The sequence below is a fragment of the Diuraphis noxia genome, unplaced genomic scaffold (assembly GCF_037042655.1).
Source record: "Diuraphis noxia isolate RWA-SAM2 unplaced genomic scaffold, SU_Dnox_SAM2 contig0004, whole genome shotgun sequence".
Classification (NCBI taxonomy): domain Eukaryota; kingdom Metazoa; phylum Arthropoda; class Insecta; order Hemiptera; family Aphididae; genus Diuraphis; species Diuraphis noxia.
The window spans coordinates 53,528,216-53,555,711 of record NW_028301714.1 but is presented as its reverse complement, the minus strand read 5'-3'; the positions used below and the strand labels follow the sequence as shown (position 1 = coordinate 53,555,711).

The 27,496-nt window shown below is 27.7% G+C and overlaps 2 protein-coding genes across 6 annotated transcripts; one reads left to right on the top strand and one right to left on the bottom strand.

Annotated features, from left to right (window-relative positions):
- Positions 1-435: 435 nt before the first annotated feature.
- Positions 436-21,953, top strand: LOC107161736 (ciliary microtubule associated protein 1A). Of its 4 annotated transcripts, none has more exons than XM_089226272.1 (7): positions 450-594; positions 13,369-13,616; positions 15,448-15,589; positions 18,158-18,215; positions 18,307-18,377; positions 18,957-19,393; positions 21,612-21,953. In XM_089226272.1, the coding sequence occupies exons 3-7, from the start codon at positions 15,481-15,483 to the stop codon at positions 21,690-21,692; spliced, it is 756 nt and encodes a 251-aa protein (XP_089082398.1). In that variant the 5' UTR covers positions 450-594; positions 13,369-13,616; positions 15,448-15,480; the 3' UTR covers positions 21,693-21,953. The 4 variants fall into 4 exon arrangements, with proteins under 4 accessions (XP_089082399.1, XP_089082395.1, XP_089082398.1 ...); XM_089226271.1 differs by having other exon boundaries at positions 13,369-13,629; XM_089226273.1 differs by lacking the exon at positions 13,369-13,616 and having other exon boundaries at positions 436-594; positions 18,957-19,279.
- On the bottom strand, positions 21,722-26,512 carry LOC107161756 (FK506-binding protein 59-like). 2 transcript variants are annotated; one of them, XM_089226267.1, is made up of 7 exons: positions 26,384-26,512; positions 25,527-26,167; positions 24,966-25,459; positions 23,082-23,235; positions 22,832-22,998; positions 22,242-22,425; positions 21,722-22,181 (listed from the first exon to the last, which is right to left on the bottom strand). In XM_089226267.1, exons 2-7 carry the CDS (start codon positions 25,702-25,704, stop codon positions 22,024-22,026), a joined length of 1,335 nt encoding a protein of 444 aa, XP_089082393.1. In that variant the 5' UTR covers positions 25,705-26,167; positions 26,384-26,512; the 3' UTR covers positions 21,722-22,023. The 2 variants fall into 2 exon arrangements, with proteins under 2 accessions (XP_089082393.1, XP_089082392.1); XM_089226266.1 differs by having other exon boundaries at positions 26,238-26,504.
- Positions 26,513-27,496: the final 984 nt, after the last annotated feature.

The following is a 27,496-nucleotide window of genomic DNA, read 5'->3' as shown; positions in this document are numbered from 1 at the left end:
CTGTTTAGTATGCACTATATGCGACGAAACATATTGCTAACGCGGCTAGACCGTCACCCTGTATAGTGATTTGTATTATTATATTGTGCATGCATAATAATGCGTATGCAAATACAATATTATATAGGTAGGTACCTATAGCTATAGTATTATAACTCGCGACCGTGCAGCCGTTTTCGTTTCGGTTTGACCAAATTTAGCAATAAAAAGATCAACGGTCGAAGGAGGACGGACAACGAATAAGTATTCAAACTCTATTATTATATGCTATATTATTACACCTATTATACCTATACCTATATATCTGCGTGTCTATACGATGCGGCTGTTCTCGCGGTGACAGAGAGATCGTTGCGCGTGGGACCGGCCGGGCGTGGGCCTTACAACGAACGTTTTGCACATGCACAAGCATCCGTTTGCGGTGGTAAAGCCGCGGGGCGGCCAAACTTTTCCGTTTCAGTTATACCCGTGCTCCTGTCGAACAAACACCGCATTCACGGGTGTACTCTAAATCCATCGTATATATTAATATATTATTCGCATTCAACGAGATATACATATATAATATATTAACTGTATTATACTCGCCAATAGGTAAGTACATATTATATTATACATCAATACTATCATATTTGTATTACACTATTTAAGTAGCATAGCTAGAACTAGTAGAAACATACGTAATATAATATAAGGTATACTATACCTAAGTATTTTAATATTTCACTAATAAACCACAATTTGTTAAGCGGGGTACATATAGAATAGGTACCCCATTTTGATGCAATATCGTAAATACAAAAAGCACTCACATTTTTATAAGTATTGCTAATTCAGTTTTTGAGAATAACAGTAGAGTTTAATAGTCTAAAACAACAATTCTTAATAATTAATATATCAGCTATAGCTAATATTTGAATGTATGAGTTCTAATAATTTTCAAAAATGAGGCTGTAATAATTTATTTTGAGAGATGATTTAGGTGCCTATTGTTGTTCTTGAATATATTCTTGGTCTAATTAATCCTTGGTAATAAAATACAGTTTGCCGTTTAGTGTTATTATAGCTTTAGGTCGAGAAGCTAAGTAAAGAATCGAGTATCACGTCTTATTAACAACTAACCTTTTTATAGAGGTACTTACTACAATAATTCATAAGATACAGTGTAGGTAGGTACTGTGTATTACCTATGTGTTCACACGCGATACGCGCATAGGGTAGGTACTATCATTACTTATAAGTCCTTATACAGTCCTATAAATATTTTTAATTAATAGACTTTTAATTGAATTGCAAAATTTTATGATAATTATACTGAATAATTTAAAATATTAAACAATCTATTGGGCCTCTAAGGTAGTGCAAACCCTTATTTGATATTAGTAGTAAAAAAAAAAAATATCAATGAATATTATAAAAAGATACATAATCCCGTTTTATAAACACTTTTATTCTGATTATAGAGAATCATAATTTTAAACGAACTATTTACTTATATTGTTTAAACTTTCGAGATATAAAACAATACGTATTCTAAAAGTAAATAATTGTTCAAATTATGACCGCAGTTCTCAAGATATTTTATTTATGTACAAGAATATAAAATATCAAACAATACACTTATTGTTTTAAGGACTTAAATGTTGTCGATTTAATTTATGTATAATGATGCTCCAATATTTAATGTGCATTATCTACAAAAATAAAAACAAAAATTAATTTTCACTCAATTACCAAATTCTATTTTAATTTGTTTTGAACTAAATTACAAAAAAAAACAAAACGTCTAAATTCACAAATAGTGGCCGCAAGTTGGAAGGACCTAAGACAGAGGGAGTCCAACGTCCATGTCATTTATTCATTGCTGAAAAAGATCTGTGAAATAATAAGTTAAAAATAAAAATAGAGAACATTTATTTTGTTTTAGGACACCTCCCCTCGTTCAAAGAAAAAACGAAAAATTTAGTATATTTACGATTTTACACGCAAATCACTTAAAATAATACACAGTGAATCTTCTATACAATAACGAAAACGGGTTGGTTAATTGGTTTTGAAAATCAAATTAATTTAACTCTATTCAACGAAATTTTCTATAATCCGATAGTTTTTTTGTTGCCCGTGAGACTTAGTAGTTTGATAGTTTTACTGTATTATAATTTATAACTCTTTCACACGCATAACCTGTTAATGTTTAATGTAAATAGGTGTTTAACAAAGTCCAAATCCAAAGGGACTATAATTGATTATGGATAGACTGCAATTGTCATACACATTCATAATAATTAATAATATTATATTTTATATTGTTATACTATTTAGAACTGTAGGAAAGAAAATATGGAATTATTATTATTCGAAAGTAGATGGCCATATATGTGGATTGTATATAGCTGATTGTGTTAACAAACATTGCAACATCACTATCACACTATTTTTGGAGTTTTCTTCGGCCCGTGTGACCGTGTCACCCTATATTAGTTTAAAATAAATCGATCATTATTTATTACGGTTCAAATCAACAAATATTATTGATTGGCACATTCGCAAAGTTCATAATCGAATTAATCGATGTATTGTTAAACTCGTTAAAACCTTTAGCGTCAAGGTCCTATACAACTCCTATATAATTTAATAGTCTATATCCTACCTAATTTTTCAAGAATAGTATATAATATATATAGATGGTAATAAATGGTTTATTGTACCTACCTAGTAAGTAATAACAATAATTGTATAATTGCGAAAACTACAATAAGTATAACCGAAAAAAAGACCAAAGTTATAGTAATAATATTAATATTAATAATTAATACAAGAGGATTTGACCAAAAATGGTTATATCAAGGAAAACGCGTGTATACGAAACGGCCCACTTGCGATGGTTCGTCCCACGTAAACTTTATGTACCGTAACCCGTGTGCAGTACACTGTATATACCGCGTATATACAATAATAATATAAATAATATGTATATCGCAATATCGTATATACTGTATTGAAATAATGCGAACGCGTTTCCGATTCCGATAGAAAAGAAAAACGCTACTTCCCCTTCTACCGTCCACTCTTACACGATGGCCCCCAACCGTTCTCCCCCTTATCACTCTTCTGATCCTTTTTACATGACCAACGCTAACACCTTCGCATACTGACGCTATTTCTGCAGCAACCTTAAGTTGACCGCCCCCGTGATTCAAATGTCCCAATTGAGCTAGTACATGAGTACACAAAACTGACTCATAATATAATGTATTAAATATTAAAATATATATACATAATAATTTGACTTTCATAGCACGTATATAAAATAATAGGTAACATCATATAATATGATTAAAACTGTATGCACCTAAATATTATTATGTATATGGGAGAAACGGCATAATTGCATACAGCGTAGGTATTTATATTATAGGTACATTCGTACATTGATTGCGATTATGCAAGTTTTGGGGGGAAATTTACTGGAGGGACGAAGGTGGGGAAACCACAATGGTGTCGAGAAGTATTATTTTCACGAATTCTAAGTATCCGAATAGTATATTATATATTTTACGATGTGTGATTATAAAACGAGTGTTCGTGTATATCTTCTTTTACCGTACCTACCTATTTAATATTTATACAAGACAAGTGTAGCGTGAATGATACTGTACAATGTACACAAAACTTATATAATATACAAATGTATATATACATATTATATTATTATAATAATTACCTATATGATTATTTATGTATAATATTAGTGTGATAAGCAATAGCTTTTTACCGTCAAAATAATTACATATCAATATTCAATAGGTGCAGAATATTATGCATTGCATTTTCAGTCAACGTATTTTATAATACATAAAAATATTACCCTACGTTTGTGAATTAAATTACCAACACCTACAAATTATAAAATTAAAATTGCAAATAAAATACATGGGCCATTAATTTTACTCTACATAATCATAACATTAAATGCCAAGTATATATACCTAGCTTACTACTCGATTCTTTAAATATAATATGTATAGTAACAATTTTTTACAATAAGAAATAAAACCATTAAACGCTTGTAAAGAAATTATGGTGTTAATTGTTGTTTTACTAATACCTACTCTTTAATTGAAAACTCCAATTTTTTGTATTTAACATTGGTTTTTCTAGAATTTTAAGACATAATACTTACTAATAGATGAAAATATCAAAAATTGGAACGAATGCCGTTTAGCTCCAAAACAATTATTGTCAATTTTTTTATCAAGGCCTCGCGCCACACACGTTTATGAGAATAAAAATAGTAAGGTATTCGTATTTTGTGTTGCGTAATTGTATATTATAATCAAATACTAATCATTTATAGTATTTGTTATAATACACATATTATATTCATTGCTGTACGAAAATATGGCAACCGATTCCAAGCCGTTTATTATCATGGAATAGTTAGGTACAAATTCTAAAAATATAAATATTTACTTATAAATATATTATAACTGTAAATTAATACTGAATGAACAAATGAACTACGAAGCAAGTCGACTAAGCGAGCATGATTATCATTTTAATTAAAAATCGTGGAAATACCAATCATTATTTATAGGCTTATAGCTTATTTATAGATTGAAAAAATTAATTTTATTTATTCACTTTATTTTCATCCTTGAACAGAATATTTTGAACACGTATTGACTTATTATTTTTGTATTTTAATTTATTTAATTTTTTACGATTAAAATATTTTACCTTTAAATACCTACTTGAATAATTATTAAGCATGTAAAACTCAATTTTATTATAGCAATATAAATACTTTTCTTAATAAATTATTTCGGATATTAAATATTATATTAATATATTTATAAGAGTTTAATGTATAAATAATCACTAACTATATATTCAGGTAAATAATTATGAAAATATAAGATATCTATTAATTTATTTCTTCTTTAGTGGTGAGTGCATGAGTCGTTAAATACTTAATTTTGCTATAAATTTAAGGCCTCACAGAATGTATTCCGCCCAGGGCCTCACAAAACCTAATACCAGCCCTGGGAGGGGGGAAATCGGTCGATGAGATGACGACGCTAGAAACGGCCGCCCTGATTCTGAATTTAATATAAATTTCCATTACAAAGTTCGCATTTTTTCATTTATAACATAATTGCTAAACGTACGATTTTGATGATTTTTACAAAAGCACATTTTACAAAATATTTTTGATGTTTTGGAGTTGACTAGGAGTTTATTGATGAGTTAGAAAATTAGTTATATCGTATAACAAATTGACCTGTATTTTACACAGTTTAAATGGGCAACTCCTGCTTCGATAAATTACACTCACACCGTCAAGCAGCTATTTTATTGTTTTACTTAGCTCACGCCATGACCGTGGCACTGGATAATAAATTGATTTATCTTAGACACAATCACTGTAGAAGAATAAGTTACAAATAACAACTTTAACCGGTTTTCAACAAATAAATTCGTGCTTCCTGCACGTGATACTCCTTACCATTTGGCACTTGACGCAGTGGTTGTGATGTTCACTTTTTGGCTTCCGATTTCTAGCTGCATTTGATTGCACTATAATCAAAAATTCAGATTTACACCAAATGTTGCATTCACAATGTTCAATCGTTAAATGTCAAAGTGGATCAATCACAAGTTAGAGGGGGGGGGGAGATTTTTAATAGCTCATCATACTTTGTTAAATAGGGTACCTACTTGTACATTTAATTTATATCTGATACACTTTAGTTTACCTATTCTGCGTTGATAACGAGGGATTAGTGATTACTGACTTCCGTACTAAACTCATTCAGTACCAAATTCAATGTTTGACTTTCGTCCTGATCGCTTCCTCCACATTGGAACCACCGCTGATCAAAAATATATAAAAATAATAAAAAAAACTTAAATCTACAACTTTTATGTGGGTATTAGGGTAAAAAAGCTTAATATTATGATTTCTGTCAGTGGAGACTTGGAAAAAAAAATAAAAGTCTACAATAGTTGGCTTTAGGTTTAAGCTCTGATCATAGGCGGAGATCCTGTGAAATATTGAGGGGGGCTCAAATATTTGGTAATAAACTGACCCATGGGGGCTTTGCCCCCACACCCCCAACAATCATTTTTACATTTAATAACTCATTAAAATAATTAAAAATTGTCGTTATTATACCTACTAATTAGAATACTCACAAACAAAAATGACTAAAATAAAATACAAATGCCATTATCAACTTGTGATATAACAAGAAAAAGAAATGAAAAAATATTTTTCCCATCTATTTATAGAACCGTATAATATGTTATTGTATATTATTGTAGCCAAATAGCCAATACACTCGAATACTCGATTTGTACACAGAATATATTATATACAAAAATAGTATGACGTTAGCACGTTTATGTGTGATACTAATCCTTGTTAATTATTAAATATAATTTTTAGATCCAAACAAAAACGAATTTACATATAAATTGTAAGTAAAATTCTTATTTTTACAGTTTAGGTATTTATTTAATAATAATAATAAATTATCCTAGAATATTCTGTAATCTGTACAAAAGCACGTTTTTGTTTTTTAAAAATTTTTAGGGGGGCTTTAACTTCCAATGATTTATTTTGGGGGGGCTAAGTCCCCGTAAGCCCCCCCCCCCCCGATCTCCGCCTATGGCTCTGATAATAAATTTCTTTAATATTTGATCCACCGATCAACACAACGTCACAGCATGAGTATCAGCCTACAAGTTACTTAAAGTAATATTAATAATTATTAATACACATACAATTATATGAATTATATAGGTAGTATTATAGTAAATACAATGACGTATATACAATGCTTATTATGTACATAAATTATGAATATGATTACTAATTACTTATTAGTATAAATACAATAAGTCTCAGCACTTCAGTTATAATCTTATACGTAATGTGTTTTTTATGTAATTTACATATTGATGTTTTTAAGTATATCATTGCAGACACGAGGTAATATTATGTAGATTTTAATTTGATCAGTAATATTGAAAGGATGTAATAACATAAATTATATTTTCATAAAATAGTTCATCAGTTGTAGTTAAGTAACTTATTTGTTAGCCAAATGTTTTTTTTTTTTTTATTAAGATTTTAAATAATATTATAAATTATTGCATTACAATTTGTATAATATAGTATATTGTGTATATCGTAATTATGTTTCGAAACGTTGGAATAATAATTATTGCATTAGGCGTAACAATAAAATGTAATCTAAGGCAAATTTCCATATAACATGGGTAATTTCAGCTTATAATGCAGATTTATCATTTACATTATAATAGTTGGCCCTTGGGCCTTGTCCCTTGTCTATAGAAAATTATGATTTGCATAAAAATTACTTGATCTTAAATAGAATTATAATTGCTCATTATTTTTATTAATTGTTATAATACCTACACAAAATATGAATATTTTTTTCTTTTTAAAGCGATCCTCAAATATAATATAACATTACGAAATGTATCTAAGAGATAGTGCCTGCAACGTATCTAGTAAATACCTATGTTCTAAATTATATTTCAATTAAGTTATTATAATTTAACTTTAAACATTTTTTTAAATAATTCAAATATCGTTTTATAATATTAAACGAGGGTATAGATGTATAGTAATATAATAAAGATATTCTATTCTATTTTAAGATTACTTTGTTCAGTTTGATATATAAATAATTTATTATTCTATAATTCTATACGTAAAATTTATAATAACAATAAATATCAATATACATAATAAATCTAATAATATATCCATAAAAAGTAATTTAGAATATTTTATTTACAAACTTATTAAATAACAAATATTGAAGACAGTTTTATAATAAATGTAATAACTGTTAATGATTTGGATAATTACACGGTTATATATTGAAATGTGGTCTAAAAGTCACGATTAATTTATTCAATTGCTTAGGCGTGAAGATCTATAGAAGTTAAAATAATTTGATCAATGTCATTATAAGAATTAATAGAATTATATTTGTTGTAGTATAATATAAATTTAAACTTTCATGTTTTCGACATTTTTTGGTTCAAGAGCAATTATACTTATCTGTCTTGCCCACGTAACCACGATCCTTTTATAACTACATCTAACTACTATTTAACAAAACAAAATCCACCACCGTTCCACCGACCTTGTTATATTATTTTTCATTATTCATTGTTCCAATTAAAAACTATAAAAGTAGAAGTATAAAAATAAATTTGAAATTTTTGAACATAACAGAACTGTAGCAATGTTTAAATGCACTTATTTATTTAATGTTTTCCTGACAATAATCATCTAAAATGATACAGTAGAAAGTTTTTGACATTTTATAAATCAGATCATGATAGGAATAAGTAAGAACTATGTTTTTTGATGTATAGAAAAATAAAAATTATCACATTACGAAGCAATTGCTTATAAAATGAACTTATAAAATAGGTACCTATTGAGCTTGAGTAACAAGCTATTGTGTTAATTGTTATAGGTGTTTAGAATATATTTTTGATTGCTTACATAAATACATAATATTTAGATGATCTTTAAATTATTGATGGTATTGACATATTAACTACATTACTTTTTACAAATAATTATGTTCAATACGATATTTATATCACCTGCCAATGACATTATCAATTAAGCTATTCAGTATTAACAGTAATACTGAAAATATATTATTTAAAAAAAAAAAAATAATAAAAAATATGGCTGCAACTTGTTTGCGCACATTCTACAATTTTTACCTGAAAAATCGGAACTCGTTTGCGCACACAGTTATATTAAATGTATAACTGGTTTGCGCATACGAAAATAAGGAGTAAGGAGTCAATAGAATCAGTCGAACATCGCATAAACTTATGGACAAGATATAGATCTGGCGAAATAGACCAAATGAAATACATAAAAATAATGGAAAACTGTTTTTACGGAAAATAATAGACACGTTTACCAATCATATCACATTAAAATTAAAATTAAAATTTACACAAACAAGTATTATATTATATGCATTTTTAAGTTTTTAACATATTATAAATTTATTAACAATTATTATTAAAAAGCAAGTTAGTATTAACATGCATTTTTAACCATACCTATGAATATATTCATAGACAGTCCTAAGTTTGTTAAGTGAGAAGGAAAATGTATGTAAGTACTTCAATAATTTACCTATAAATAAACAAATATTAATATGCTAGTTATTAAACTATTAACTATTAAGGTCTAAAAGGTAAACTAGCATCGTGTAAACTAGGCTTTAGGTTAAAAGGTAACTGTACCCAAACCATGTGCTTGGTTACAGTTCAACTGTTCCCAAACGAGTGGTAGTTTTGTGCCCAAACAAGTTGTCTTTTTGGTATTTGTGCGCAAACCAATACCGGCAGTACCGCCCAAAAATATGTGGTACGAAGTTATAATATATAGGTATAACTTAATTGTTTACATTTAATACTTGGAAGATTCTATACTAGATAATTATTAATGAATATTAAGGATACTACTTTAGTTTCTTATATTTAAAATGTCAAATTAATATTATTTAGAACCTAGTTAAGCTGAATATTGATTTATTTTATTATTAATTGATTAGGTATTATTATTTTTTTTTTTTTGAAATCTGACGGTTTGATGGAAATTTATTTTAAACATATCAAATTCAATTATGTAATAAATGTATCAAAATTAATGATGAAACTAAATACCTTTATAATTAATAAAAGTAAAAAGTAATGTATTTTTATCTAGATGTTAGTTATATCTAGAATAAAATATAAATAAATAATATTATTCAATTCAAATTACGAATATTTAATATTACATTTGTATATAACATTACATTACCGACTTATTATTTATTTTTATTTAATGATTGTTGATATATTTTACATATTTATAAAAAACAGTTATACTTCTATTACTGTCTTAGGTAGTTTGGTGTCTGTAACGGATGATTAATCAAGTATATATTTTTTTAAATACAATAATCATTATGGTTAGGTACTATTGTAATTATTAATTAATAAACTGAACACTTTAATAATATTTTAAAGAATTTTAATTAAATTCAGTAAATACTGAAATATTCCACCTCCCACAACGTTTTCCATTAGTTATGCATTAATTTCAATTCTGTGATTTAGAGTGCCTTGTGGACTGTGGTAGAAGGAACAAACTTCTGCTTTTCAAATGAGAGCTACCCTTATTTTTTGTAAAGTTCAAAATATGGTCCTTAGACCTGAAGATACTTACAAATTCCAAAAATTAGTATTTAATTAATGTATTATAGATATTAATAAAGAATAAAAAAAGGGAGAGCATTGTGCATGTTTGGCGAATCATTGCTGTCGTATAGTGTCATGTATAATTTTATAATTTATACTATTCGACACTTATCACTATCAAATATTGAGAAATAAGAAAGTTCAAGACAGGTTTACATAAAATATAGGTAGCTATAAAGTTCTGTTTAGGTTTGGTAAGTTAGTTACCTTTTATAATCCATATGTGACCTATATAATACAATTAATTCGATCGGATTTCGTTTCACTCGTGTGTCGTGCCATGTGTAGGTTAGGTTAATGGTTTATGCAAACTTTATAGTTAATACTTGACATCTTATAATATTATCGTATACTGTTGGAGACATTATGAAAATAGAAATAATATATAATATATTAATATCTATATATTATAACAGTATACAATATAGTTATGTTGTTACATATAGGACATAGGAACTTACTGAGCTATAAAATTGTATACTAATATATATATATATATATACATATCATAAATTGTTTAGGTAACCTAGAGTTTCGAAAAATGTCATTCAAATACAACAATATATATGATGACTGGTGGAATAATAATAATCTGGACTTGCTTAGAACGTGCGCGTAAGCAGAACGATGACTTTTTAGTCTATAGTCTAAAGTAATACGAATAGTGACGTGCGCGTGTATACACATACCTACTTAATTCTTAAAACCTTATGAATTATGATATATTGGTAGATAGTCAAATAGTGAAGTAGCACCAATAGTCAATACTTACTTAGTGTTTATATGTATATCCTTAAGTAGATATTATATAATACTATAATACAAAGACACATACATCTATCGCAGTGGATAATAAACGAAAATCGCTGGTCAATAATCTACACTTTGCAGCACTGTATTGAGTCATTTTGATGTTAACAATTTATACATAAACACAAAACTTATACTTATACCTACTTGACATTTACCTACATATATATTACGTAAAAGTCGATATGAAACGCGTAGGTTTAAAAATAAAATAAATGCGTATTTTAAACTCGCGGGTAGAGTGAGAAAAAATAAAAAATTTAGGCTTTGCAGAAATTGAATACGATAATCTCCTTTTAAAGTTTCAACGTATGGTTGATGCATTGGTTAAATTCAGGGCCGTAGCTAGGCACTGGCAAGATGGCATTATCCTGTATAGGGGTACAATTATTATACGAAAATCACAATGTCATCGAGTGATGGCAGTCTCAATTCAAGTATCTTAATTTACAAAAAAATAAATTGGGGGAGGAGGCGCAAATTTGGTTTCCTGTCAGGGATGCTACAGGTTCTTGCTACGGTCCTGGTTAAATTTAAACGTAATAGTTAGTTTGGCGTTTTCAAATACCTAATTTCAATGCGTAGATGTGTATAGCTGAAGATTCGAAACGATACATAATTTTATTACGATATATTTACAAAAATAATAAATAGAACATATATTAGTACGCCGTTTAGACGAACGCATTTTGTCGCATACGTATTCCCACGTCCTGCTCTGCAAATTGTATATTATTATGATATATACGCACTTGTTTAGCGCAAAAAAAAAACGCATACTGAACGATACCAGTATTTGGTATGAACGAAACCATAGTCTTTGAATGCGAATCGCGTGACTTCTATCAATGATATTTAGCCGGATGGTACGGACCTTAACGTTGTACACATAGGTAAAAGCGTGCGATAATAAAGTATATATATACTCATATACCTGATTCGTATACTCTGAAAAAAGCTGCTTGTTAAAAGGCCAAAGTTCGACTATTTTTATTTTTTTTTATTTTTTTTTTTGGTCGCGCAATGAAGGCAAAGGTCGTTTGAGAAAATTAGGTCAAATACCCCTGTCTGACATTATAACGATTTAAGAAAAATCATTATAAAAACATGCGACCGAAAAATAAAGATTTAATATGAGAGAAGAATATTACATATTATATTTATATATAAACATTGTAGATAACTATTATAGTTAGTTACCTATATAATATAGGTATAATGTATATTAATTTAAAATATTTATACAGGTTATTATAACTGTGATATATAATCATTAATTACACAAATAATTTTGAGCTATTAGGACGATATGGGCGCGTTATTGTCAGTTTCATATTCAAAACTTTTTTTTATTTTCGGAGGAGAAAAACAACATAAACTATAAATGTACAAAAAATAAAAGTTTTAAAGTACCTATTTTTATAATTGACTTAAAGAGGTTCATAAATCACCAGTGAACGAAAAATAATTTTAGCAGATTCGAGCACTCCTCCCAGATTTCTTGCAATTTCAAAAGCCAATACCCTCCTACAGAAACACTCATATATAACATACAGATATAGTTATATAGGTAAATCTACCTATTATAACTATACATTTAAATATTTAAATAGTTTAATTCACTTATATGATCAGTATATATAACATTGTGACAGCAACCATTATATATTCCTCGCAGTGACTGTCGACTGGCTTTATATTAAGTTTAAACTATCTTATAGCAGGAATTATAGTTGTAGTCACGATTGTAACTATCGCGTTTTACTGTAATCATGTGACTTTAGAAGTTTAGAGTATAGTAAAGTTGTAAGTATCTACTTTATCAAATTTATTATTTATATATTCCCGAATTTTTAAGCCGAATGTATAATGTTCCTATTTTATGAAATATGTATTATAATGAAATAATTTCAATGTTGTCTGAATATGAACAAGAGCAATGCAAAAGCAAAACCATAAAAATTGTAGAATGGATAAGCCATCATTTATAATTATCGTACTGCAGGAACAAACATAAATATAACATAGAGGTCTTATAACAAATATATGATGTTTTATTATATGTATATTATACATTATGATAAAATCACTGCTATAATTTATAATCTAGATATAGTCTGATAGTCTTCACCACCTATGTCATTGCCGGAGGAGTGGGGTGTTTGGGTGTTGAAACATTTCCTAGCAATCGTATTATGCAAAAACTATATATTTGTTCATTGTTATGTGTTTCAGATTTTTACAAAATATGTTGTCATATGGTTCTGTTGCATATTTAATATCATGTCATTATGAAGATTAATGACTACAATAGAGTGTGAATAAAGCTCTCCACAAGTTATATCTAAATATAAAACTAAAACACTCGTTTAAAATAACCCTGACTACTCAGAGCAAGAGTATTCCAAAAAACACAATTCCAAAAAAAAAAATCATTAAAAAGGCCACGGGATCTGATTCATATACATATTTTCTTGTCTTTGGTAGCTGGTTTGTGTATGTACTTTATACTTTGTATAACAATCTAAAATGATGGCCTACATGCAGATATATTATAATACTACTACCATAGCGGTATTCTTATATTTATTTAAATTATTAGTTAAATTCGTATAAGTTCATTATTTACTATAGACGTACATCATTGTATATAACGTGTATACATGACACAAGTATATGGGGACGAATATTACCTATTTATATTATTAATTTGACGGCATTCCGTGCTCATGCGTAATTTACCGGAAAACAATACAAGCTAAATTAATTTCTGTATCTTATTTTGTTCTAGTTTTCATACACATAGATTCAAAATCGATTTGTAGAGTTGTCAGCACTTGTCACGCAATAATATTTTTCTTGCAGACTTTTCTAACAGCTGCTGCCTGTTAATATATATAATATACAATATTAATTATATTAATCTGCAAATATTATACAGAGATAATTACTTATTATAATAAATAAATAATCTTTACGTACGTATAGTCTTATAGGTATAATACGCATCACTATATTACTTCTAAATATTCTTTCGATGGGTTTATGTTTTCTCTTACGTATATATATATACGTAGACACACCACACACATAATATATGCATAAATTATTTACATACTATTATGTATATACTAGTATACATAATGATATAGGTAGCATTTTTCCGTGACCCGGAAAAAAACCTTGAAAAAGTCATCGGAAACATCAATAATAGCCAACCCGTGGGGTAATTGCAATGCGCGGTTCGTTGCCATTTTCTCACCCTTTTATAAAATATTATAATCTGGTATATACACCGATAAAGTAATGGAAGGTAATAGGTATACAAATGACCAATACCTGGATTGGAGGATAATTTATGCAATTATGTTCACCAAATTTATTTTTGATAACAAATATATTAATGTACTCGGTCTGCAACTGTGATCTGGATTTATCCAATATATTGATTGTAAAATATTAAAACTGAGTTCTTATAAGATGTAAATATTATACCTGCTATTTTATTGTACTAATGTGAGTGAATTAGTATAACAATTCAAAAACGATTTTGAGTTGTAGATACATCATGTGTTTATGGTAAAAATATTGTTCTTTATACAATTAGACTATAAAATCGTACCGTAAAACTTAAACTACTTAAATAGTATAATAATATAAACTAATAGGTATCAAAGGAATTGTATTAATTCAATCCATAAAGCTTACTTATGTAATATTATTTTGAGTTATTACACTATTTTTTTTTTTATAATGCGCAGACATATATTTATCAAGTGTGTCGTGTACCTATCAACTCTTAATAACACAATAATAATAGATTATAAAAGTAATTTAACTATTAATGAAAAAATTTTCAATAGTACTAAAACATAATTACAAATTTAACATATTTTTTTCTAATATAATACTAAAAATTCTAATGTTTTTATACAATCAATTTTCATTTATCGCTGATTGAGATATTGAAAACTTGATTTTCTCAAAATCATTAATTTTTAATTACTATACGCTCACATTGGCCATTGCGACATGTTATTTAATATATATGTATTTTATTATTATTATTATAAATTGTGCTTAAAATATAAATATTACAAAATCAACTGCAATACTGAATACGTATCGGTTAACATAATATTATACGAGTATACACACCTATAGTCTATTCGATATTTATTTTTTACTATTTTATAGTACTATATATATAGTTAGTCATCTAGAACGACAATGGTCTTTCAGAAAAAAATTAACTAATAATATATAATACAACAAAAGACCATTTATTATAAAATATAATTTTCTCATTTCAAGGTACCGTGCATAATAGAAGCATTTTATTAAACAATGGGCGGATATCAACAAAGACAATGGACGCCGACTAAGAGACGAGGCCCAATAGCAGCCGAATTTTCCGGTCCTGGGCCAGCAGCGGTAGCGTTACCAACTCTCGTAGGTTAGTCTTAAGCATAAAATATATTAATATTTAATACATTTATATTTATAAGCATGTAGATATTTATATAAAAAAAATCACGGGGGGGGGGGGTTGTTCATATGTAATATAACATTGGTTTATGAATAATCTTTAAAATATGTTTGGCCAACCGGCAACCACTGAAATATATGAAATTTCATATACGAGTATTCTTTGCTAATATCCACGTACGAGGTACCTACATTATCCTGTTAATCCACTGCTGAGTTCATTTGAAAATTAAGACTTACTGAAATGCATTATTTTAATTAAGTAGTTATACTGATATTGTCTGATATCTACTAAAGTACATTAAAAACCACATTAGATGTTCTGTTCACTTTTGGCGTCTTATCATATTAAACTTAGCACCCATTACATTAAAATATGATATTATACGCCAATCTTGACTACCTGTGATCTGTATCTATGACCATAGTAGTCAACGTGGCAAGCATACGGGGGATGCTATCCCATCTCTTTGTTCACTATTATAGTTGTAGTTACTTGATATCACTCTTAAATGTTGAAAAATGAATTGATTACGTCAAAATTTATAGCTCTTGTACAAATAATAAACGACGTTGATTAATTATATATTTAAAAAAAATATCTTTAAATTTAAACCATTTTTTTATATAAAATATATATATATTTTTTTAAATTCTATCATTCGACACTAAAAATGTTTGGTTCAATATATGTCACTTAGTTACCCATCACTAAAGGTATAATTTCACAATATCTATATTGTAATACCTAATTAATAGTACAATAGGTAATCGCTAATCACTAATCCCTAGAATCTACACTAATATAACCGGAATAGATAACAGAACTACATAATATAATACCAATTACTGCAACATGATGACGTGCAATGACAATATGCATGTGCCAAAACTTCAGCTGGCCACAACACCTGCTCTCAAACCTTGAGAAATGATGGTCAAATTTCGACAATTTTTTTTTTTATTTGTAATTCCGAAGACTATACAGTTTAATAGGCTGACCTCCGATTTTAAAAACTTCATTTCAGAAGTAATATTTCTAAAACAATACACTTTTTCCATTTCAAATGCGACAGATTTATTATGAATTATGTCTCACACAAATTACGAAACACATCAAAAACTAACACTTCACTAAATATATATATACATATATTATATATATATATACAGGGTGATTTTTTTATCATGAACCACTCATTATTTCAAAAAGTATCAATGTTTTTTAAAATATTTTTTTACAAAGTTTCATATTGTTAAAAGTATTTTACTTAGAAAAATATTCTGCTTTGGAATATGAAATTAAAACTCTAGGTTGCCATTCAAAAAAGTAAAAAACTTCAAAAATTATAAGGATAAAAAATATTAAAAAATATAATTTTTTTATAAAAACGTTGTTTTTTTAACAACATGAAACTTTGTAAAAAAATATTTTCAAAAACATTGATACTTTTTGAAATAATGAGTGGTTCATGATAAAAAAATCGCCCTGTATACATATATATATAGTTTTCTAATAAGTTGTAATCAGAGCCCAATTTAGGAATTTTGGGGCCCGGGTCAAATTTTTTAATGGGGCCCCAAAATTAATTATTATCTAAATTTTAAATAATCAACTTAAATTATAAATGTAGTCTTTATGCTATATAGATTTGTTATATTCAATTTATTTAAGATTATAAATCAATTATACCATAATAATAATATATTCCTAATTTTAAAACTGAAGATCGACATATATTTATTTATTTGCATTTTTTTATACTAGAACATAAAGTTCATACAATATAATGTATCGTGTATACTACACTTTTATTGCGATCGACCAACAGTCCAATAAAGATCGACTGATTGGTGACGCTTCTTAATTCCTGATTTTGATTTGTAAAAGTTTTTTAACAATTTAGAAAAAAAGTTGACAATAAATTTGGTTTTGGTTATTTTCGATTGAATATTTGTAAAAAATTTGGAACGGTCGCGACATTTAGACGCTGTTTGTAAAACCGTTTTGACGCAGCGTTTGAATGCCGCGTCTAGTGTCGACTAACCGCAAGGTCCGGACGCTGTAAGGAAAACGTACCTTAATTACTTAATAAATATTAATAAAAATGAAACGATGAAATTAAAAATATGAATATAAATAAAGAAATGTAATAAAGTGCTTTTGACCAACTTTATCTTAAAACTTATTAGCTTATGTTATCAATTAGAAAATAATTTATTATAAATTCCATTACGATACCTACGTGACTAACGAAACTACGTAACCAATAATACCATACAATTATTTCAAAATGCCACTTTAATAATTAAATATCAACAGAGGCTCGGGGCCCCAAATAATATCGGGGCCCGGGGCTGCAGCCCCCCTAGCCCCCCCTAAGTTGGGCTAAATAATTAATTTTAAAAAAAAATGTACTTTACATGATACTGCTATTTATTTTTATCTCATTAACTCAACGTAGTAAAATTCTCATAAATTGATTCCATAACTTGTGGTAAAAATTGTATTTAATTTATTTGAATTTCTTTACAGGAAATTTAGTACCAGAATCCAAACGTGGACGTGCGCCGGCCTTTAGTTTTGGTGCTAGGTTTGTTATCTTGATTTATATTTATTTTAATAAGAATTATATTTTATTAGGGTAGTTTAAGAAAACTAATAATTTTTATTTCATTTGATAGACACAATGAAAAAAACGACAGCGCCGGGCCAGGACCTGGTCAATATAACATCACCGGGTTGAGTGCAAAAGGTTAGATCAACATAATAATGATCTAAATAAACGTACAAATGTATAAATATTATTTGTATTTAATTAAATGGTTACAACTATTATAACCTTTAAGTATTTATGTTTTGATGACCGGAGTAGTGGAGGTGGACCAGCAATTTGAGGAATATTTCTGTGTCACAGCACTTCTCCGATCATCTAATATACGTTTATATGTAGGAAATAGGTGTAGGTATATAAGATATACCTAGTAATAAGTTTAAAGTTACAAGTAATTTTAACTATATTAGTTAAAAATTATATGTACAAAACTGCAAAATAATCTAGTTTGGAATATGAAATTAAAATGTATTTTGTGATTTAAAATAGTAAAACTTAAAAATTGTATTTTTTTTCAAAAATGTTTTTTGCAATGATCGACTCAAAAATTGATGAAAACATTTTCAAAAAAGTTAAAAATTTACGAACAAACTCATTATCTAATGATGATTGTTAGGTACTTCTTGAATCACGGATCACCTTAAAACAATATAATAAATAACAATTATTGTAGACTGCAGTAATATAATCAATATACTATACGGCGCGTGTTATACACAGGCAAAGACACACCGCCGGCGTCTACCCTACACTCGAGGCCCAAGGAAGTGAGGCCCGACAACTTCCCGGCACCCGGCGACTACAACCCGGAAAAAGCCGAGAAGGTGATCCACGAACACTCGCCGCAGTACACGTTCGGACTGAAAACGCAAGTGGACAAGCCGAACCCGAACCCGGCGCCCAACGTGTACAACATCCCGACGGTGATGGGCGCGGCCAAGGAGGGGCACTTCAAGGCGGCCCCGTCGTTCAGCATATCCGGCCGCACCAAGGAGTTTCCGGACGGACGGCTGCTGAACCCCGGCCCGGGCGCTTACAACGACGTAAGCGCCGACAGTATTAAACCGAAATCGCCGGCGTACACGGTCAGCGCCCGGTACAACATGCCCGGCGACAATTCCCCCAGACCCGGCCCGGGAGCGTATTCTCCCGAAAAGGTTAGTCGTGACACTGCAGCACCAGTGCTATGAATTACAACACCAGCCTAGTGAGGTGGTTCCATGTAGGGGCCTAGGGTCTGCTCCTCCCCCAAGCCCATGTTTCTAAAAAACCGTATGTTGTAAAAAACGAAATTATAAAAAAAAAAAACACACACAGACACTATTGGCATCGAATGATTTTTGAAAATGTCGACTTAGCTCTCTCCTCAACCAATTCTCTGGAGCTGCCCCTGTCCTTTCGGTACAAAGGTTTATATGAGTATCGCATGCTTATTAACGTACGTGACTAATCAAGTCATCATCATACACAAACTTATACTGGGAAAGTGGGAAGGACTTTGGTAGGCCAGCTAACCCAATTCATTTTTCTCAGTAGTTAATGAGTAAATATTGCTCCTATTCCGACATTTATATGCAATTACCTACGTGATTAATTTACAAATTTGTGTTTTCATTTCTTTATTTGAGACTATTGTGACCTTTTGGAACATTAAAATAATAAAATGCTTAAAATTTTCATTTTGAGGAGGTTTCTATTCAAAAGAGGGATCTAGTTGGCTAAGAGTAAAAAACCCACTGTAGGTACTTTTTAAAATAGTTGCAAGAAATTAATGTTTACAATAATCCAGTTTTCTATAAAATAGATTTTGTTTGTTGTTGTAATTAAAAATTAATTTACTAAGAGAAGTAGACTTGAAATTATTAACAAATGTTTATATTAGAATCTATGGGTATAGCTTTCAAAAAATTTTGGCTGCTTTTGTGATATTAATTAAAATACCTACAATTGATAAAAATATCCTCAGCCAAAAAGTTTTCAATTTGAAACAAGCTCCTCATAAATTATAAACATATTGAATAAATAGGTATCAAAAATAAGCCATACTTAAGTACCGTAGGAACTTTTTTCCTATAAGTGTTTGAAGTAAGAAAATTATTTTTTATGTAGTTAAAGATTATAAAATGTTCAATATTAATATCTTAAATCTACTGCAGCTTGGGAATTGTATACAAGGTTCTCATAAGTTATTCTTATGTTTAAATAACAAATAAGGAGTTTTATTTTTGTTATACCTATTTTAAAAACTATTATCCAGGATTTAAACTTTGTCACTACATATATCAGTATCTACGTATCTACACTAGATACTTAATAGGTTCACAGTTAAATTTCCAAAACATTTAGATTCATTTTGAGCAATTCATATAATGGACCTATATTCATATCATTCTACCACAAGTCAGTATTGACTTTAAGCTTTTAAGTCAGTAAAAATTAACAGCCATAGAGTAGGTATTTGACTATTTTTAATTACACAATCACATAGGTTCATGAATAAATATATGAAACATAATATTCTTAAATTAATGTATGAAACATTTTAGGTGACAATGTTAAAATCATCTGTACCATCATATTCTTTTGGTATAAGACATTCACAGTATGAAGGAATAATATATGAACAAGAATAGGTCAGTGATTATAGAATAAACACTTCAAAGTAATTTGTATAATGTATGAGCACTTTAGGAAAATTAGAAAGTCTAGTATATGCACAATTTGACTAGATTATGATTATTTAAAAAATACACTTTTAGTTTTTACTATACACAATAGAAAGCACGAATTATAAAATAAATTAAATCTCACATTGGTTAGTAATGAAAGATACAGTAGTCACAAAATTACAAATTAGTTGTGTTCATGGCATAATACTCAGAACTAAGTGAGGGTATACTCTACAAATAATCGGTAAAATACAATTCTAGTAAAAGTTCTACTATTATGTCCATGGTCACATATGAAAAAAATAAAACAAAAATATTACATAAACACAAAAAATCAGTAAATCAATCTGCTAAGCTAACATCATTTTGAATGATTTAATTTTACTTATTAAAGCATTATTGTAGTATTATATTACCTTTATGATAAGTAAAATGTAAAATTCTGTTTTAATATAATAATATTAATTAATGTTTATCTAATTTACTGTAACAAAACTTCAGCTGGTTGGTAAATTATTTCGATCAGAGATATGCGTTAACGGAATGGGTCTTGAGAGTTACTTACATAATGTTTCATAATATATGGGAAAACTTTTTTCTACTGACATTTAAGTCTAAAAAAAGTTATCTCCGCTAAACAGTAAACATTTGGATTTACTTATGTTTATGTACAATGATTTACAATAATGTAATATTATTATTTCAGGTTCAAGTCGATTTGTCTCAAGCACATTCATTTGGAATTAAACATTCACCGTATTCTCATTCTTTTGGCATTGGTTACTAAGTGAAAATGAAAACAATTTAACAAGTTAATTGATACGCCTAACAAATTATATTGCTTTCAAATACAAAGTGAAACTACCAAGAAAAAAAATTGTTTTTCAATATTATACTATACATTTTTTTTTCTGTAAGATTATTATTTTGAAAAACATAAGAAGTATGAAATATGAACCATTTAACTAACAATCAAAAATATGGAATACATTTAACTAACATAAAAATTGTAACTTTGAACAAATATATTAGTTATACAATTGTCTTATATCTATGTTCGTGTCTTATCCATTTAATATTGACATTAAAAATAAAATATTTATCATAGAATTAAAATTTTACATATTTTTGAAATAGCCTGTTGTATTTAACATTAAAATATTAGGATTTTCTTTCTCGAATTCTGTAGGAGCTCGTTCCCGTTCATCATCTCCCCATTCTCCAAGTGTGTTCATAACATCAGGTTGTTGACTTAGAAATTCTTCTTCTTTTTCAGCTAAAATAAAATAATTATTAAACCCATTTTGAAAAAGTTTAAAACACAAAATTAACTTACTATCTCTCTTAGCAAATTTCTCAAACATATTTGAATAAACAGATTTTTCAATTTTTTTTTGTGATTTCAGTTGTTTATCACATTCAATTATTTTTGCCATAGCTGCACGATTTAATGGTTCTTGTTGTAAGACAGCTTCAAAACTTTGTTTTGCAGCTAGTAGTTCATGTAAACCTAGTAAAGCCTTTTAAAATATAAAATTAAAATAATCAAAGAATTCTAAAGATTTTGAATACGTTACAGAGATTTTATTCAATAATAGATAAATAAATAATTTTATTAAACAAATAGTATTAATGCATACATTTTATTATTAGTTAAACGTCAAACCCAAATTCTAGGAACTGGAATTTTAATTTTAAAATGTAACCGTGTACTTTTTTTTAATAATAAAAATTATTAATGCAAAAAAAAAAATTTTTTTATAAAGTATATCCTGTTCAGCAAGAGCGACTCGACCAAAATCTAAGCATCTCCACCTAACACCTTGATTAAATTTTATAATTATTCTCATGGGCGGATAGGCCTACACCGGGCTAGAAACTAAGTTTAGTGTATAAATAAAAATGCCTCTAAAAATGAATACATACCTCTCCCTTTCTAAACATTGCTTTGACATTTGTTGGTTCAAGATTTAATGCATTCTCACAGTCATTTTTTGCTTGAGTATGTCTATGTGATTTTAAATTACATAAAGCAGAATTCAAATAGGATGTAACTGAAAGAAATTTGATTTCTTTCTTTTGACTTTCATTGTCTGAAATCAAAAATATAGGTATAACTATAATTTATCATAAAAAATAAAACATTATACTATAAAAAATACAAATAAATACATACTTGAGATATCCCCTTTTAAATAGTCTACCACTTTCTTATAGAATTTAAGTGCTAGTTTATAATTATTAATTTTAAAGTAATCTGTTCCTTTTTGTTTGAAAAATGTTGCTTGTTTTATACGATCTTCACTCGTCAAGGACCAACTTTCTTCAAACTATAACATATGTTTCATTATTAATCATTTGTAATAGGTATTATAAACATTATACAAATAATATAATGGCCAAGCCAAGAAGGGTTTGGGTGTTGAATCTACCCCATGTTATTTTTATTGTTTCATGTTATATTAATTAAGGGTGTCAGTGCCAGTTTTTACCATTTTTTACAATCCTATAAAATGTTTAAATGATATTATATATTTTAATTGTAACCTTAATTTAATACTTTTTCATTAATCTACTGCCCAATACCTATTTAGGAAGAGGGGAGTTGATATGGTATATTATATTATCATCAAAAATGACTTAACTGGAAAACTCTCACACCTTGTTAATATCAGATTTTAATAATTTTTTTATCTGAATATGGAAGAGAACTTTTTTTAGGTCAGATCAAAGTTCGAATTTCCATCTTTCTTCAAATAGTGCAAAAAATAAGATGTTTAAAAAATAACAAATATAATGAATTATTCAAATGCATATTTTAAATTCTATGATTATAATTTTGAAAATCAAACTTTGATCTAAAACATAAAAAATGTTCTCTTCTTTTAAATAAAAAAAAAAGCAGGGAAGTAAATAGATCTGTAGCACAGTAGTTTACAAGTGGGTTACTGTAATGAATAGTATTAAATTTGAATTCAATGATATAGTATCATTGTATGAGAAAAACGATTCTGAGTAGAGGCGGTTGATCAGTCTATGATATGTTATGCTATATTAATTTATTATATTGTTATAATTTAAAAAAAAAAAAAAAAAATTAGATACCTAACTATAAAATAAATTCCAAATTAATCAAATCATATTCATTATGTACCCAACAACCCAACTAGCTCAGTCATTCATAATAGGTATATCCAATTTATTAAAAAGTATTAACATAGTAATTAACAACATTAGCTATTAATATTAGAATATAAAGTATACTCTAGACATTTAAGTACCCACGAATAATATTTTTAAATTGAAATTACAACTATAACTAAAATTGTTATACTTGATTATTTAATAGGTAATTACATCCAAATTTGAAGTTAAAATAACTATAAAAAAAGCTGAATAGTTTTTAGATTTTTTTTTGCAAAAAAATTATGTAGTTATGTGGAGCCTTGTTTTAAATTTTTAATTCTTAACTATAAAATTTAAATGTTATATACATTTTTTCAACTGAAGAATTTGTAAATTTTCAATTAAATAAATTTTATAAAAATTTGAACTTTAAATGGTTATAAAAAAAAAAATTGTCTATTGATTTTTAATGTTTTCCAACTGCTAATATATAAACTTATGGGGAACTTGTTATACATTTTAAAGTTTTTGACCCAACAGATAAAATGTTATTGACATTTATAGAACAAAAAACTAAAACTTCAAATGTTTATAAATAACTTATTAATGGTTGAAATATTTTGAAAATGTTATCAAGTATAGGAATTGATAAAATGAACATTTGGTGTAAATTTCAAGTTTCTATAGTAATTGATTTTTGAATAGCAACAAAATAAGAATATCTATACAAGAGAAATTGAGTAAATATCTAATGTTGTAATTCAAATGCTCATGAAAATTTAATTTGACTTTACGTTTAGGACATTTTTTATTTGATAAAAATAGACAAACACATGAAGAATATTCTATTAAATTTATAACTCTAAATAAATTGCTAATAAAAACTAAAATACAATATAATTATTTAATCTATTAATTATTAATTATTAATTACCTTTTCAAAGAAGTTAAGTTTGATGACATACACTTCATTAAACTCATCTTCTCCATACTCCAAAAAAGTATGTTTTCCATGAATAAACAATCTTGATTTCTCTTTTGTTTTAAATTTAGTTAATGCTAACTCAATACCAGGACAAACATCAAAGTCTTTGCCTTCTCCTAATCTAAACTCTACATCTCTTTCTTCAATAACATTACCATTTTTTTCTTTTTCCAAATGAATATTAACTAACGAAACATTGCTAGGAGTAGCATTGTCCACTCCATATTCTAATATTTGTCTTGTAATACTTTTATCTTTCCGGCGACTGATATCTTCCCATGTCCATTTCAGTAAGTGTATTTCAAATGTAAGCCAAGTGTTAGGTGGGATGATTTGTTCAAAACCATCCAATCCATAACCATAATTTGGATGACATTGAAATCTTGATCTTTCATCACAAGTCATTGAAGATACAGCCAAGTCAAAACCTCTTATAGTCATATCTAAAATGATAAAAAAACAAAACAAAATTTTTATATATGCATAAAATTTAAGCCAAATTATACCTACCTTTTCCTATTGTAAACTTAAATGGTTCATCATTAGTTTTGTCAAAAACAGTACCATCAGAAAGTGTTCCAGTGTAATTAACCCAAGCCTTACACCCTTTATGTGGCTTATCCGTTCCTTTGCCATGTATTAATATATCTTTCAAAACTCCACCATCTAAATTATGTGTGATGTCCATTTTTAAGCAATGGTTGTTTAACAATAAAATTAAAAAAATATTTATATAATAAAAAAAATAAGAAAATAAACAAGCTTTGGAAATTTAAATTGAATAGAATTATTAACTTTGGGATAGATGATAAAATTTAATATTTATAGTTAACTGTATCAAATCAGTAATAAATAGTAAGTAATATGTTTTAAGACAGTTTTAGGTGCTTACATATTTTAATGTAAAAAATTATTTTTTCAGATAAAGAAAAAAAATGACTAGTTATACATTTTTTATATCAGTTGTAAAGACTGGATTGAAAAGTATCTCATATTTTAACTAATAAATTAGTAATAATTGAAGGATTGAGTAAAATATAATTTTATCATTAAATTAATTAAAAAAAATTTTAAATCTGTAGGCTGTTTGTCCCGTACAAATAATTTACAAATCTTCTAAGAGGTAGATGAAAACGTTCACTTTGCATGATCTAAAAATTAACACAAGCATATTAAATGTTAGATATACATATAATACATATATCAAAGTATAAAATATACCTATTAGATAAAGCAGACTATGAAAGTGTAACAAACACATAGTAACATCAAAGATCCGAGAGAGTTAATAGTAAAAATTTAGATTACAACAGATTTAGAAAAATAAACTAAATTCATAATTCATATTGATGGAAATACAGATTTACCTTCTGTCAAAGTATCAGACTATCTGTTCTAACTTCTAATACCTAACCTATCCAGTAATATAATTATTATAATTAAATATTATTTAAATAATATACCTAATAAGTAATATTTTATTAATTTACTGTTTTTTGTTATCACTTATCATACATAATATAACATCCATAGATAATATATCATAGACATATGTTTATATTGTAATATATATTATCTATGATAATATCATAGAGTAATATCACAGATTATATAAAATAATATAATAATTAATAATATAAACTAAACTGTGATAGTATATTATTATAAAATGTTGTAAATAATATATTCTGTTTTATAAAGTGGAGGTAGCACCATAGAGTGTAGGATATAGGGTAGCACTAGTGATGAACAAGTTCCTTGATTAGTTGTAAGTGGATACAAGTGAATAATATACGGCAAAATGAAAACAAATCGATCAGCTGTTTGACTGTCGCTTCAATTATGTTCTATGATAAAAGGTATAAACCACGGTTTAAGATATACTTATATATATAAGTATATATGTATATCTTAAACCGTGGTATAAACACAGAATAGATGAAAGTATAAAAAAAAAAAAAACTTTCATCTATTCTGTGGTATAAATCTAGCTGTAGTCACAGATAATGGATATATAGAATAAATTCTAGAAATATAATATCTGTGGCTGTAGTAGACGTAGTCCGTGGTATAATCATAGATAATAAAGATATGGATAGGACATAACGGTCTTATAAGTGGGAATTAAGGGGTACAATTGAGGCCAAATAAGTATACCTATATCGAGTGTCGACTATCAATATAAAAGCATTGATAAAAGAGCCTCAATTGCCTCTCTTCCGGGAACGTGGCCTCAAATATATTTAATTTTTAATATAGGCGTAGCCTATCCATATCTTTATTATCTATGGGTATAATAAATAATAATTGTTTAATATTATCACAGAACAATAAAAAAAATTAAAAAATTAAAAAATAAAAACATCTATGAGGGTGACGGTGTGACCAACCAAAGCTTCAACTGACTATTTGCAACGGACTGGTGCTCACTGTAGTTGTCATATGGGTTTTTTTTTTATTGAATTTCTTCCTTTGAGCAG

Coding starts and splice junctions, on each gene's coding strand:
- LOC107161736 (XM_089226269.1), top strand. CDS start 15,481: ATGGGCGGATATCAACAAAGACAATGGACGCCGACTAAGAGACGAGGC. Junction 18,216..18,306: donor GCCTTTAGTTTTGGTGCTAG/GTTTGTTATCTT, acceptor TTCATTTGATAG/ACACAATGAAAAAAACGACA. Junction 19,394..21,611: donor GAGCGTATTCTCCCGAAAAG/GTTAGTCGTGAC, acceptor TTATTATTTCAG/GTTCAAGTCGATTTGTCTCA.
- LOC107161756 (XM_089226267.1), bottom strand. CDS start 25,704: ATGGACATCACACATAATTTAGATGGTGGAGTTTTGAAAGATATATTA. Junction 23,236..24,965: donor AACTTAACTTCTTTGAAAAG/GTAATTAATAAT, acceptor CATATGTTATAG/TTTGAAGAAAGTTGGTCCTT. Junction 22,182..22,241: donor GAAATTTGCTAAGAGAGATA/GTAAGTTAATTT, acceptor ATTTTATTTTAG/CTGAAAAAGAAGAAGAATTT.